This window comes from Sander lucioperca, chromosome 11 (assembly GCF_008315115.2).
Source record: "Sander lucioperca isolate FBNREF2018 chromosome 11, SLUC_FBN_1.2, whole genome shotgun sequence".
In the NCBI taxonomy this organism is placed as follows: Eukaryota; Metazoa; Chordata; class Actinopteri; order Perciformes; family Percidae; genus Sander; species Sander lucioperca.
The window spans coordinates 220,740-237,406 of record NC_050183.1 but is presented as its reverse complement, the minus strand read 5'-3'; the positions used below and the strand labels follow the sequence as shown (position 1 = coordinate 237,406).

The 16,667-nt window shown below is 40.6% G+C and overlaps 1 protein-coding gene across 2 annotated transcripts in view; it reads left to right on the top strand.

Annotated features, from left to right (window-relative positions):
- Positions 1 to 16,667, top strand: part of arid3a (AT rich interactive domain 3A (BRIGHT-like)) — a 60,289-nt gene that overhangs the window by 28,611 nt on the left and 15,011 nt on the right. For both annotated transcript variants that reach the window (XM_031307174.2, XM_031307173.2), the window contains exon 4: positions 16,380 to 16,452. In XM_031307174.2, the coding sequence (XP_031163034.1) occupies positions 16,380 to 16,452 (73 nt within the window). The remainder of the gene's footprint in view (positions 1 to 16,379; positions 16,453 to 16,667) is intronic.

Genomic DNA, 16,667 nt, shown 5'->3' with positions numbered 1-16,667 from the left:
TGAGGGTGTAGGTTTCAATGAGTATAACATCAGTAGGCTAAAAGTTATAGGTGGGTGATTTCAACATAACTGACCCAGGGAAACATACATTGAACATTTGACCTAGGGGAAAAAGCATTGCTGAGAACATGAAACCCCTTGAAAGGTCTCCTGAATGTGTCATATTAAGAGGAGAGCGGGGGAACATAGGACCCTGGGAACATAGATACGCTCCGCTACATGAGCTACGTTAGCTATGTTAGCAATGTTTGCTAGTCAGCCTAACCTTTGTTAAACTTGTCCTGTTAACAGTTAACTAAAATATGTCTAGATAAACTAGTTGGCTAGCTGCTGGACTCAATATAAATGTGAGAGATGAAGGAATGAGAAAAGTCCTGACAAATTATGTTTCTGTTCACTTCCCCCATTTCTTTGTTCTTTGGCGCCACAAAATATTTGTGAATGTACAATTACATCGGCTTTTATTAATGTGTAATCAATGCTATGGTATACATTTATATAACTGCCCAACTCCCTTGCCCCCTGTTTTATAAACAATATCCTCTTCAGGCCAGAATTCTTCCAAAGGCTGTGCAGAGCCTTTGAAGTCTCCTCTCCTGTGTCTCTGTCTGCTTTAAACACCAGCAGCTGGGCAGATGGAGCCCAGATGGACAGTAAAGTAGGGATGTCTTTAAAAATTCATGGCACTCACCATGATCAGGGCGAATGGAGGGGAGTTGGCATTAAACATTAAATTGCTCTCTCACACACACACACACACACACACACACACACACACACACACACACACACACTCATTGGGAGTGGGGGGAGGGGGCTGTTAGTGACTACAGGAAGTGTAGCTCGAATGAGAGCCAATTGGGAGCGACACTTATTGGGATTACCCGTCAGGTTTCTGCTGATACAGCTGTCTGATAAGTGCTCGTTGGGTTTATATTCCTCTATAGTTCTGTCCAGGCATTTTGAGCTACCTTAGGGTTGTATGAATAGGACAGACCATGATGTTTTTGCATTTTATATGAACTTGTGCATTTTCACAGCTGTAGATTTGTTTAGTCAAAAATCACTGGAAAGGCCTAACTGAAATCTGCTGAGAGCTGCTTTGAATTATAGAATTAAAATATATGAACTTTCTAAATGTCTCTCGTAACAATTTCTCTACAAACTCGTGTTGACAGGTTGACAAAATCATGCAATGAATTAATTTTTTTCCATTTAATTGACAGCTTGTTGTCCTCCATCCTCAAATCCACTGGCTGGCCTTGTTGCTGTTAATGAATAACTAATGTCAAACAATGTTTAAATTGTAAAGCTGTCTTTGCACTGCTTGGTACTTACTCAAGCAACGTTTCACACATTACTCTTATGTTTTCTCCAGTCAATTTGCTTTGATTTAACTCATTATTTCAGAGTACATTAACTCCAGACCATCACACTATTTGGTCATCTGGAGCTGTTTTCCTGAACTGGAGTCTGCAGGGGTTGAATTAATCAGCACAGGGGAGTTTTGATTTAATTTATTATGTTGTGCCTGCAGAAGCCTCTGTGTTCAACCACAAGAGGTTAATGGGCCCTGTTCATGTCATGAGAATAAAAGGCCAAAAACAAAGGTCGAGGCAGCATTGGAAGACCCCTGAAAGTCTTCCTGTTGAGTGAAGTAGGAACAGCACAGGATGGGAAAAGGTGTGACTGAGAGAGCATGAAAAAAAACAGTCAGTTGCATTGGGCTTTGAACCGCTGCCAAGTCGAGCGTGGTTTTGACTGCTTCTACAGAGCATTATAATCATGTCCCAACATGCAGCATGCAGCACAGAGCTGATGTCAGAAACTGTACAGCCATAGGGATTCTGGAAATTGGCAGGCGTTCAATATGGAGGAGGAAAGGGAGGTTAGAGCAGGAATGTAAACAAAGATTGCATAAAGGCTGAAGCTAGCTCCTTCGCCCTGTCTTTTTCTTTGGCCGTTGTGTTGTGTTATGTTGTATAGTATAGATTTTATTTTGTCACGCTCCTGGATTATTTTGAGCAGGGGACACTCGCACAAATGTTTTGTCTTTGCCACTATTGTGTGTGTGAATCTTATTTTTAATTCCTCTCTTCTATTTTTCTTCTTTTATAAAGGACATATGTGAGTGCTGGTGCATCTCATTCTTTCCACTTTTTGTTCCTGCACAATGAACTCTGCTGTAGTCTTGTGTCATAATATAAGCTCAGGAATCAACTGCACTGAATGGTTGGAGTTGTAAACAAACAAAACTCTTAAGTGGCATACAGCTTAAGTGACACAGTAGAAGGCATTCATTTGAACAAAAGCAGTGCATGTGTGCTGTTGCCTTTTAGAATGCTTTTGAAAAGGTAGCATGTGTTGAAAGCTTTCATTCTCAAAAAAATCTCAAGGTCTGAATCCCAGCTGTGCAGTCAATAGTCTCGCAATGCCAGATCTTACTCCACAGCGCTGTGAAGTAAGGTCTGGCCCCTCCACACATACATTCCTGGATAGGAGAAAAAAACGCTCTGGGTTGTTTGCATTATTTTTAAACTAATCACAATCGTCTTGGGCTCCAGACGCAGCGACGGTGGATCTGCAAAATGTTCTCGGGAAGAAACTAGTTTGGGTGGAACATTTGCATCCCGCAAGAAGAATACGCCACGTACATTATTAAATGAGGTTAACTGTTCACACAATACAGTAACGTGAGCTATTTAAATAAACGGCATTTGCTCTTACCAGTGTATGGCCGTGTGTATTTTGTCCCCGCCAATCGGTCCCAAAACGTCCCAGTTAGATAGTAAATGCCATAAATTCTTTGTAAATCTTTATAATCATTTACCTAAAGAACCAAGCAGGTCTGCCTTGTTCCACAATCCAAATTTTCTTTAAAAGTTGCAAAGCTTGCTAGCTCGAAGTTTGTTGTGGTTTCCCAAAATGAACCAAGTTTTGCAAGGCGAGGGACATCCGGCGGAACATCCGGCGATCATCCTATAATTTAACTGTCGTCGATCTAGACTATGCGGTCAATAGCTTAGACATTATGCAGAGCAGGGCACACTTTACTGGCATTGTATCATAAAAGACCCTAACCATCCATCCATCATCACATTTGACCCTTGAGACAACAGTCTAGCTGCCCTGTCTTGTCTGTATGATACTAGCTGTTATTGGGGGCATGGCTCTGTTCACATAGTCACAAGTCATTCTTAACCTCCATTTCACATCAATATGAACCAATAATAGACCTTTTCCACTGCAGATATTTTGACATGTCATAGCAAGAAAGTCATATGTTTAACTAATAACATTGTTAATGACTGCATACCATTTAGATGTATACCAATTCCAGGGCTCACTCATTGACAATACTTAATGTTATTGATTGTGTATGTGCTTTACCCGCTGTAACGATTCAAATGTGTAATATGACAAAGGTCTATTATCTTAAAAAGACACAGATACAGTTTGAGTCAAGTGGAGTAAACACTAACAAAATGTGTCAAGACAATTTTATTCTTTTACTAATTTACTAATTCTACAACTAATTTGACATTTTAAAACTGATATATTTCAGATTAAAATGTATCACTAGGAGTTTTTGTCCTCTAGTTAGGCCTGATTTAGCGAGTCCCCATTTGTGTTAATACTTTCACCCTGTTTCCACCTGGTATTAAGATCCAATCTGAGTGATCGGATCACAAGTGGACAGCTCAGTACAGGTGGAAACAATATCAGGACGCATTGAGGACACATTGGGATCCGTCCACAAAATTTGTGATGCATGTGTTTTTGGATGTTATTATCATACTGTTAGTGATGTGTTGGTGTTTTTGTTACTGTGCTGCCTGTTCTTGGGAGCTCTCTGCAGCGCTGTTCATTGGAATTGGATTCAGTTAGAAGCTACAAACGTACTGAGAGGTGTGAGACACCAGAGACTTTTAAAAACCTTTTTCTCTCCTGCACAGGTCACGCCGCCCGTCATTATGTTGGCACACAGACAGACTGTGGGCAGCCTTTTTCAAGTCATCACACATTTTTAATGCATGATTTATGTGAGAGTAACAACTGACATTTATAAACACACGCTCACACAAAACCAGCCTATGCAAATGGAAATGATGTACGTGTTTATTTGCATATAGAGCAGGGAAGTGAGATCCGATCACAAGTGGTCACTCAAGGATGCATTTGGAGACACATTCTACAGACAGGTGGGAAGACCCATACCAAGAGCTGTCCACTTGAGATCCGATCACTCAGATCGGATTTTAAAACCAGCTCGGAACGGGGCCTGTATCTCTCGCACATGATATGATACACAGTTCTGCCGATTGTTTCACTATTTCACTGATTGACAGTTGGTGGTGATCAAGATTTGTACTGTAGAAAACGATCGAGATGGAAAACCAGCTAACGGTTCAGAGAAAGGAGATGGATTTTTTTCCCTGCTTGTATACCAACAGGATGTATACAAGCATCTACAGTACACTCTTTACGTAAACTATGTATTTAACTCTGCAAATGTTTTCTGAGAAAACATTTATTTCTGTAGGTCTAAGAATACACACAATGCATTTTGCTGAGAAACAGTGAGTCTCACTGAATCTCACTTTGTTTACAGAAAAACTCCACAGGGCACATTTTAGTTGCATTTAAATAGCTTGTTTGGGGGGTTTGTGCTGCCAAGTGTCCCAGAGCAGAAATGAAAGGCTCCATGTAGAGAACACCCAGCTTGATCAAACTGCAGCCATTCCACCTATTGATTTGTGTGGGCTTTGCAACATGGCCACGACATCTCAGTCCCTGATGAGCCACGTGGACAGATATCTGCCCTCCAAGGAGCTGGGTGTGCCACATATGTTTTTAGGCCACCACTGTCAACCATTCGAGAGAAGACACACCAGCCCGATAATCGGGTGTCGGGCCGTCTGGTGAGGTCCGTGACTCGAGTCTGTTCCGTGTGTCCTGTGCCGTCGGCCGTCCGAGGAGCCGTCGGCATTCATTTGGGCCGACCCGACATGTTCAGTCGGGGACAGGGCAGTCGGGACTCACCCGGAAATGGGGAGCGGATGAGCCGCTCAAAATCTGACGAAAATCTTTTAAACTGACCTCCAACAGATCCCGTTGCTCTGGACGGAGACCAGTGAAGGCCGTTAGAAGCACTTTTCCGGTGAGCGCTGAGCGTTACTGCGCAGCCTCCAACTGAAAGAGACGACGTAAATGTGACGTGAGCAACCTGTCTGAAAGTTGTAAGCCTTCTGGTAGCTGTGCCAAGAGAAATCTCAATCATTCTCAATCTAGCAGAGACGGAGAGCGCAGGTATATGTAAGGAGATAACATAGGCACAGGCTAATTATTGCTAACTAAAATGCTAGTTAACATTAGTAATTACACTTAAACAGCTAATGTGAGACGAAACTGCCTGCACGCTTCTCCTGTACTATACGGTAATTCCTCTACTATGCGACAGTAAGTCGCGTGGTTATGACACAATCGTTAGCACAATCGTACGCTCAAGTCGGCGTCGCCTCAGTGTGTTCTGAGGCATTTTTTGGACCTCGGAACCCGACTGATCAGTCCGACTGGCTTTTCTGCCGACGGTCGGCCCGTCTGGTTGGTGTGTCAGGGCCCTTAGACTGTCCTGCCCACCCCCCTGTACAGCAAGGTGCTCCATCCATACTCTTTTTTTAGCCTTCTCGAGCCAGATTAAATATCTCTTACATGTCTTCATCCTGTTTACAAGCACTGTGACAGACCTTCCTCTGAAACTGCAGCTACCCTTCCATCTCTGTTTTCATCTTTCTGCTTCCAGACGCAAACGTTATCACTACATCTGCACTGGCGCTGAATAAATACCTTCAGCTTTAACTCTCATTAGATGATTATCTAGGTTATGATTTTCTGCCATTCTGAGGGGAAGGCTTGTTTACAGATATACATCTTATGTAGAGATATTTGTGAGGGAAATAACATTGTACCAGGAGCACCAAATAACTGATGCTAAGTGTGGTATCAGTTATTTGGTTGCTCTATTTCAACATGCTGGTTTATAACCTTTAATTGCTGTTACACCCACTTCCCCTTCGGTCGGTTCAGCTTTGCCCTGCCCAGTTTGGGCATCCATCATCGTGATACTACTCATAAGCATTGCGGTCAGAGTAGATTGTTCACAGCTACATACATCATACTCTTGAGGGCCCTGGGAACGCTGCCTGCTATTTTTGATTCTTATCCAAACTATAAGCCATGGCAGCTGACGGTAGCAGGCAGCAATAGAGTGCAGCATGTTAGCGGGGGATTGCGTGCATTCTGGTTTTATCTCATGTCTTCATCAACTGGTTTTCACCTTTTTCTCGTGTCAGCAGGGACTACTGTATATGCCAAGTATAAAAAACATTTGCTAAAGCCCTGCATACTCAAAAGCCTCACTTACAACTTCTCACACCATAATGAAACCATGTCCTCAAAGATCATTGAATTCTCAGAGGTGTATTCTGGTGACAGGAATATTGTATTGTGTGGAAATAAAAGGAAAAGGTACACATTAGTTGTTTTATAGTCCAACTAGGGTGAAAACCAAACTGAGAAACTTCATTAACAAACCAGGATAGAGTTGATCTTGCAGATCATGGACATACTGTTTGTTTTTTGTTTTTGCTACAGTTGGCACGTTAAGATATGTGGTTTCATTCAGCAGTTTTTTAGTGTGAGTGTGTCGTTCTCAGTGTCTTTTTGTTCTTGCTTATCACTTTTTTCATTTTTAGGGGAAATGTGACTGTAGCAGATAAGGTGAAGTCCAATACAGTCATTCAGTGGTGTTGTTTGTCTCAGCAGGCTGTTAGCTCCTCATCCTCAGTCAATAGAGTTGATTTTACAAGGTCATCCGGTCAGTCAGGATTATGATGTGTTTGATCCTGCCTGTCAATAAAACACTGTTCAATGCCTCTGCAATCGGGCAGGTCTATTGTTGCTGTTAATTGTGTGCATGTGGGGGGGATGGGAACAGCAGGATGGGGAGCAAAAGAAACAAAGATGTATTCATTGTAGATCTCAGTTTACGGAGACATGTTGTCACATTGCTGTCAGCTCTGTCGACTGACTGGATTAAGTTATTTTCCAGATGAACATTAGAAGCCCAAGAAAGCAATTTAATTTACGTACTGAAAAGTAAAGAGTGGTGGCTATTTGTATTTCAACTGTTCAGCAGACATGAAGAAAATAGAAATACAAGTGTTACATTACAATCTCTTTTTTCCCTTTTTATGTTAGATCTCAGCAGTCGGCCAAGCAGAACAGGTTCCAGGAGTTGTTGTTTTTCTAGCTTTCCTAGATTGGCTTTTGGCAGCTTCTAGAGAAAAAAACTGAAAATTTGTTGGTTTTGATCAAAGAAGGATATGTGTATAACAGCAGGAGTTTGTTTGCTTACTTGTCTTGTGGATGCATTACATTCATGTCAGTTGTCTATTATGTGGGTATCTATCTTTCTGTATATTCTACATTAGATGTCTCCCTGTATGACCGATGGAGTGCTAAATGTCATTCCTAGAAATAATCCCTTTCTCTTCAAATACCTCCATAACCTGGTTTCTCTGAATAACCTGGTTACTTTAGTGCAACCCCACTGTTTGATTCTGAGGTGCTAATGCTTTTTACGTTTTAGGCATTACCACTCATTGTCTAGTGATGAGCAGTGATAGCCAACATGACTTGATAAAGAAAGAAAAAGCACAAAGGAAGAAAGGAGACGTCACAGCTCTGCTCACATTGTTTGATTAACGTGATCTCTGCAAACAGCAGCAAAACAAGAACATGGGCTTGTCACTGTAGGAATCTGATCCATTTTTATTAAGTTGTCAAGCAGAACGGACAGATTAAGAAGTCAGTTGTGTTATTTTAATGTTTTTTCAGCCAGTATCAAGTTATCAAGTTAGAGGCTGACTCGGTCATGCTTAGCTTATCATGCTCAGCAAAACCTGTAAAGCCGCTTTCACACATGCACTGCAAACCTGAAATCATCTAGCCATTACCCGGTTGAGCTGTATGTGACAATGCAAATGTCCAAATCCGTCGAATTGGACGTCAAGCGGTGTTTACCCTGCCAGCTCCCTAGTACAAAATCTGTGTAAACTCCAATTGCGCCGAATGTGTGAAAATTCACAGCAAGCGAGTGGCCGTGTTGATGACGCCGGAATCATCAAAAAAATTCAAGGAACGGCAAGAGACTCCGTTGTTTATGACCAAAACTATGAATATCTAATAGGGACCTAATTCCTCGGACATAGTCCGGAGTATATATGTAAAAACGGCTTAAGTTGGCTATTTTCAATAAAATAAAAGTCCAATTTTATCAATATAATGATCCAAAAAAGAACAAATATGGCAGCTCTCCGCTTGTCTCCTGCACTGCAGTACATGTCGTGTGTTTTGTAAATTGGGTGTTACTGTGTCTTCGTGACTTTGACTGGGATCTTTTGATGGGGGAAAAAAAAATGTGACTGCAGTGTTTTGTGCCTAAAATAGTTTTTCAGCAGAATCCTTGGCTGTGTTAACTGCCTGCTCTGTTTATGACCTTACTGTGATGAAGGTAATCAGATAAGAGCTTCAATAGTCAGAGTATTGCCTTCTTTGCAGTAAAATTGAATTATGGGCTGACCCCACTCACCGAAATTCCTTCTGTCACAGAAGAAACTGTTTTTACTGAAGCCAAACTGAACCCAAAAGCTGATGAACCACTTTCACAAACAGTGGAGATCTCTGCTATATATTAGCTCTTTTACCTACAATTTCTTCCTTCTAGACAATAAATAGAGATTTTAAGTGTCCTTCAAGATAATTGTGTTTATCTATTCCCTCAGGATGGCAGTGGGATTAAAGTACAAGCTATGACACTTTATTTTCTTTGTGGGAGTACTGATACTCATAAAAGGGAACAATGCTGTGTTTGAAATGGCTGATCATGTGTTCATGAACTGTATCAAGACCCCCCCCTCCACTTTCCCTATACATACCTTCCCCCACTGTCACACATTGTGTGTGTGTGTGTGTGTGTGTGTGTGTGTGTGTGTGTGAGTCTGCTCTGTGAGAGTCCACTATTCATCATTGTCTTTTTTTTGTTAATTTGATATAGTTGTACTTAAAGGCGCTGTACTTGATAGTCAGAACATTAATATAGCAGCAAACACGTATTTGCTATGTAAAAATATATTAGAGTAAAGGCGTCCTGAGCAGAGAATGAAGTCACACTCTGTCTGTGACTTCTCTGTTCTTTGTTTTGATAGCCTGTCCAGCCATGCCTTCATGTTAGTGAATGTGGCTGGGAAAGAAACATAGTTTATCTCACGTATTGGGGGAACTGTCTGTAAGAGCCGTGTGGAGGCAATTTGTTTTCAGTATTTTGAGTACAGCTTTTTTTTTAAAGTGTAACAAGCTGCAACCTTGCATAAAAGAGTCAGCAGCATTTTTCCATTTAAATTTAGGCAAGAGGACATGTAGAAAACAAGTACTAATCATACTAAGCTCTTTCATGAGAAGAAACACTCAAGGATTAATATGAAGTTGTGAAACTGGTCCTCCATAATTGGGTTAAAGGGGATTTAGACTCAGTGTAAATCTGGTTTCTGCTCTGTGTAACAACCACAGGACAAATACACCTCCATTAAATAAAACACATTATGCACCCTTAAAGTTATCACTCTGCATCTCTGAAAGACAGTCCTTAAAAGTGTTATAAGCACATTCAAGGGCTCAACTCGTGTATGTTCTGTAGGTACCTCTAATAACACAACCAAACAGATCCACTCATTTCAGTATTAAAAACTTAACAAAAGGCATTATCAACTATAAATAGCCTAAATAAGTAGTTGAACCCTCGCATAATCTCTGACTTCTGCACAGGCAACCACTGTATTGGAATTAATTCGAAGAAATAAATAAAAAGCTGAAGCTCATGATATCGGGCTGATATATTATTGCTGCACCTTGCTTAATACGATACGACGATACGATACAACTTTATTGTCAGCCAAGACTGAAATTCTTTGTGCATCCCTGGGTGGCTTGCATAGAAAAAGGAGGACATACATTTACATACAAACATACACGAGATCAACAACAACAACAGACATACATGAAACATTACCTCAAGTGACATAAACTTCCAAATAGGAAAAACAAAGATAACATGTATAACAACAGAAAATGACATAAACGTACACACAGACAATGTCTTAGAGACGTATATCCCTGAAATAAGTATTGCACTGGATTTAATGTAGCTGGTTTAACAATAGGATAGATTGATGTATGAAAGAGTTTTTAAGTCTGATGCGATTAAAAGAATGAGGCTTAGCCGGTATAAACAGTATAGTTTGCATTTTTATGGTTTGCTCTGTGATGGTGCTGTGTGGTTCTGTGAGAATTCACACTTTTTATTTGGAGGTTTTACGGTAAACATATTTAGGTGATTGTAATATTTAATTTTCACTCTATTAGTCTGTATAAAGAGGAACTTGTAACCCACTACATCAGGGGTCAGCATCCTTAGGCACGTGTGCCACCATTGGCACGCGGTAGCTCAACCAAGGGCACAATAGCAATAAGTGCGCAAGAGAGTTTTGAAATGTTCCAATCTGCATGCCAAAAGACTTCTTTCACAGCCGTTGGCATGTAGTGACTACATGTTTGTGCATCAGTGTGCCGTGCAGGCATCACGCTTCCTCTGAGAAGCCAGTTCAACCTGAAAAATGACTTTCAAAGCAACAGGATTTTGGCCAAACATTGCAATGAATAAACTAATGAGAAGTCACCCAAACCTAGAATTGTAAGGGTGACTATTGCACAAAAAGTAAAAGCTGAGTTTTAGTCATAACCTTTTTCTTTTCAAACTTTTTTGACCCAGAGTGTGTTTGTGTGTACATGTTTGTGTGTGTGTGTCAGCCTGACCTCAAGGTGATTGGCAGGTGTGAAGGAGCATGTAGACGATACCCTGGTCTCCTCTCAGTTTTGGTTTTCGGTTGCAAAGCCTGTATTGTGTGCTATGTGACACTTGTGTGCCGCTGGCTCCCTAACTGCCATTTGCATTAACAGTGAGGGGAACCCCTCCCCCTCACACATACATTCCCCCCTGCCCCCCTTTACAGTATCACCTACCACCACCACTTTGATGGTAACTGCAACAGGCTGCTATTTGGTTACCGATTATTTGCAGTATAAAACCACTTTGTTTTCTGGCCTATTTTATTATTTTATTAATTTATCTGCAGACAGCCAGGGTGGGAAACTACAATAGTCAAACACTAAACAAACACCTGTTCAAATGTGGCTGCGAAGTCTGAGGTCTCGTCATTTTAGCAGCTAACCACGATACAGCATTTGGTTCTCTTTCTACTATCACCATTTGTCACCAGAACAAATTTTTGCATTTGATGCTAATTCTAAGTGATATAACACAAGATCTGTGTAATCTAATTGTGGCCTATTATTAGTTTTAAGTGTGGAAGAAGATGCAGAGTTTTTGTAAAGTTTTACAAACTCTGTAGCCTATGATCTAGAAATTGGAAGTCTTCTAGTCAGCTCTTTTTTTTTGTTGCAGGGGATTTGGTAAAGGAGCGTTAACTGGCTCCAAGCATTACCTGTTGGCCTAGTTTTTAGTTGTTTATCTAGTTGGGTGTGAATGCTGGTGTCGCTAATGAAGATTTGTCCACAGCCCTGCGGAGGAGGATCTGGCTTGTCCACACAGCATTCCGGGATGGGAAAAAAACGTGCTCTGGTTTATTGACATTTCTTTAAACCAATCACAATCGTCTATGCGTCCGACAATGCCTCTGAAAAATAGCCTCAGGAAGGAACTTGTTTTGGTGGAACATGTGTACGTTCAAAGGTTGTTTTAGTCGTGCAACAGACAACTCAGATTCGACAGATCGTCTAGCTAGCTGTCTCGATTTACAGATTTCGATTTAGATCTGATGAGCAGTTAACCATAGTCCTGCGTGCCTGTGTGCGTGGATGTATGTGTGTAGTGGGTGGTGAAAGGGGACATAAGGGTTATACATGTAGAGATGACGGACGGATCAGACAAACAGAATAATAGGGAAGACTGAGAGAGAAAGATAGAAAACTGTAAAAGACAAAGTAAAAACAGAGAAGAGAGAGAAAAAGATAGACGGACGGGAGAGATATAGTAAGTGGTGACATGGTCATGCCGGTTGGACAGGATCCTGATTGGCTGCTTTCAGTCAACCAGGTACTCTGATGATGTCACATTTGCAGACTCCAACCCCTTACCAATAACAGCTATTGCTTTCCATAATGCAGCTGGTCCATTACCAGCTTCTGTCCTAGCTGCAGGTTGACATATTTAAAGTGAGTGTATTGTATGAAGAATGATGTGTACATTTGCAGCCACTACACTGTTTAGTGATTTTTCTTTTGATTTTCCTTCTTTTAAAGCACAACTCCTGTTATGTTCCACCTGTTCTTTTACATCATAGGGTTTGATCAAGATGTCAGTCTTTTATCAGTGACTATATTTACATGAACCACATTAATCCAACTACTGACATAATTCTTAATTAGACAATATTTGGATGAAACTGGTTCTACTACAGAGCATGGCTGAGCATCTAAAGCATGTTACAACATCAGTTTATTTCCAGTTTTTAACTCCACACCCAACCTGTCTGTCATGGTGCTAACATGGTTTACCTTCTATCCAATGTTGTCAGACATACTTTGCTTCAAGCTGTTCTTGTTACAGCTATACTCTAGCTAAACTCTCTCCAGACTACACCTCTGGCTCTACATGCCACTGTACCTACTCTGCTGTAGCGTTCCTTTTGTGTGTATATGTTTATGCTTATATTGTTTATATTCTTTTTATTCTTCTTATATTTAGAGAATGTGTGACATGCACCAACTACACCACGACAAATTCCTTGTATGTGCAAAAAACTACTTGGCAATAAAGCCCTTTCTGATTCTGATTCTATACTTTGTGTTAGCAGATTTAAATGGTAGAGCATGCATCATTTAGCAGGTTGATTGCTGTATGTGTGAAAATTGCGATACAGTCAGGATTTGATAGAGGTGTAAACAGGACTTAAATAAGGTAAGGTAATTAGAAAAGTAAACTTCAAAGGCCTTTCCTATTTGGAGTATTTATTGAAATAACTAAAGAATATTGCAGTTCATGTAAACATTATGTAAATTAATCTAGTAACAGGCTGTGTAGATAAAATTTCACATTGCTTACAGAAACCTGGCCGAAAAAATGCTTCCATATGCTGATGTGACAGACGCATCACAAGGCAATGGCATCTCTGTATCCCGAATACTGTCATTTATGAAAGTGCTTGAATTTATATATTTTGTGCAAGAATAGAAATAGAAGTTTTCTTTCGATATTTTTGTTCCCAACGTTAGTAAATAGGCTATAAATTGTTTTGCTGCGCTGTGAGAAGTGTTCACTCATTCAAGTCTCTCTTTGTTTAATTGTTGTTTGTGAGCTTCTGTAAAGCCTGCTAGTTCTCATATAACAATGCTCAGTGTTGTAACAGTAATTAACCTTGATCCGTGTCTTAAACTGCCATGTTGGGTCCTTGAGTTTGAGGGAATTGGGCCTGGAAAATCCTTGAAAAGTCCTTGAATTTTGATTTTAGTCACATGTTCATAAATACAAAGCAGGATACCGTGTCCATGTCCGTGTTAACAGCGAATGCCGAGTGAGACTTGAAACTGGATATGTATTAGTAAGAGGAATACTATGAATGTGTTAACTTCACTGTCGACTGACAACCCCTTCAGTTGGCAGGGAAACAGTGAAACTAATCAACACACTGCTCTGTTTGTTAACACTGTAATGCTGCAGAGACACATCTTTAAACAAACATTACATGAAAATCTCCAGCTTTAATAGTTAATTTAGAGTTGTGTAATGCAGGTGTCATTTTAGAAAAGTGGTTGAACGGCATTTTGTTATTTCAGAAACCTTTTTCATGCCATGTTACCAAATCTTGAGTGACTGCGATCTGAGCATTAGCCACCTTGATTCTACGGGACAGCACTCCTACCACACCACTAATATTTGTTTGTGTGATCAGGACAAAGAGAGGGGGGGGGGGGTGGTAGAGAGCAAATAAAGCTACTTTGGGGGATGGGAGTTTGGGGGGGGGGGTAAATTACAAGATTTATGGTGCGGCACTTCACGAAATGCATGCATCCTGTACTTAAAACTCCCCCTCGCCTCCTGCAGGCCTGTATATTAGCCGGCATCCCCCCACATCAACCCTCTTCAGTCCCCACCCCCCTACCCACTAGAATATAAGATCTTATGGAAGCTTGGTGTCACTAATGAGGGCTGAACGCCACAACGAGGGGCAGTCTGTTAGTGGTAAGAGGCCACTACGGTCACCAATCATACCAGTCTTCAGCTTGACAGGCCTTTCATTTTCTCTGGCTTAGTGTTTTAAAGCAAACACAGAAATCTTTCAGTAACTGATTGCAATTAGTTTTATTCACGTTCACCTGGTAGAGTAGCTGCTAGTGGTTAGCAAGTAAGTCAGAATCAATATCAGTATGCAAATCTCAGTCAAATGTCAAATGAGCATTCCATTTCTTCTATTAGACTCCTTGAGTTTTAGCGCATACAGGCTCATTCAATTTTTATCAGTGATGCAGCCAATACATGTAACAGGATAATATTGGAAAGTACTAATAGAGCTGCAACAATAAGCTGATCAATACATTAGCTAATTAACAGGCAAATATTTTGTTATTTTATTATTTTATTATCTACTCTTCTATCTATCTTACTGATTGTAAACTGAACATCTTTGGGTTTTGGACTGTTGGTCGGACAAGACAAGCCCAAGATTTAAAGATCTTGGGCTCTGAGAAGTGTGAATTGTCCCAGTCAGGAACTATTTTTCAGATTATTCCGACACCACATGAATGAAGAATAAGCAAACGTGAAAAATAATTTGTGTATCTGCCCCGGGATTCAGATTCGCTCCAAATTTAAATGGGTTCATGCTTGGCCCATGCTACATCCTTCCAACAAATTTAATGAAAATCGGGCAGTTAGTTAGTTTTAGTTAGTTTTTCCGTGATCCTGCAAACAAACAAACAAACAAACAAACAAACAGACAAACCAAGCAAAAACATAACCTCCTTGGCGGATGAAGGAAATAAGCGGACTTTCTGTTGCAGCCCTGAAAAAGAAAATTCAAACTGGGCACGCCAGACTGCTGAGCTGCACATTTTAACAGTTTTTTTAGTGTTGGTCATTTATACATAGGACGAACATTTGTTATATAAAATATCAGAAAAAAGTGGAAAACGGCCATCTCAATTTCCTAAAGCCCACATCTTTAAGTTGCTTGTTCTGTCCTACCAACAGTCAAAAACCCTAAGATATTAAATTATTGCTAGACAAAATATAGCAGTAAATCCTCACAATATTGAGAGGCTCAGACTAGAAAATATTTTGTCTAAATCAGTTATGGAAACAGTTGCCAATTAGTTTTCTGTCCAACAATTCATTTCTTCAGCTCTAGTATGTAATGGTAACTTCTGTAAGTTATGTACTGTGACGTTAATGCTTTCCAGTGATGTGATATGGAATTCACTGGAGTACAGTACATCATCAGGGTTAGGTGTGGCTTTGCCTGCTCACTGTTGTGACTGTGTAGTAACAATACACTGCCTGTGTTTCACAACCTGCTATTTTCAATAACAGATTATGAAACTCAATGACCTCACATAGATACTGTGTGATATGTAGTTGTAGATATAACTGCGAACGCCTCAAGTGCAATACTGAAGCTGTACCACTGCTTACTCACCTATTAAGAGAGTAACTGTTAGCATCAAGTGTGTGACACATAAATAGAAAGACCTCCAACAAGATATATCACACTGGCAAACTATAGGCTGGAAAAACAACCACAGGCTTCAATGGCCTCACTGTACTCCCCAGAGTTGGCGCCCCACTTTTACTGCTAACTTTCACCAAACTTTTCCAGAGCACGGGGCCCCGCTAGCAGCTGGACCCACATCAGGTTCTAATCAAGCCAAACTGGCCCACAGCATTTCTCTTTCTGTCATCTCCTCTAATGATCAGAGGGCAACTGATTGGTTTCTCATGACAGATCTTTAAAGATGAATCTCCATGTCGTCATTTAAAAGTGACATATTGTCATAGTTACAGCGGGAGCATTGAGGACATTTTATGTCAGCTATCTGATGCGTCATTACATTTTGCTTTTGTGACTGCAGAATACCCCGGTCTTCTTCTTCTTTGGTATTCTTCTGTCAGATCTCAAACATTTGTTGCATTTGATACAGAACCATAAGTTATTGCTTCATCTGCTTTCTCCTCTTCCTCTCCTCAGCTGTATGAACTGGATAGAGACCCAAAGAGGAAAGAGTTCCTGGATGACCTCTTCAGCTTCATGCAAAAAAGAGGTATGTTAGTGTGTGTGTGTGTGTGTGTGTGTGTGTGTGTGTGTGTGTGAAATAAACACAGTACATCAGTACACCACATTGGCTCTTACTCATTGAAGTACACCTACATTTATGCAGTTTCTTATGTTACCATATTATATCTCCTCGCTTTATATCCACCCAGTGTCTTACAGAGACTCTTAATAGTTGGATATATAGAAGGATGACCCACCCCC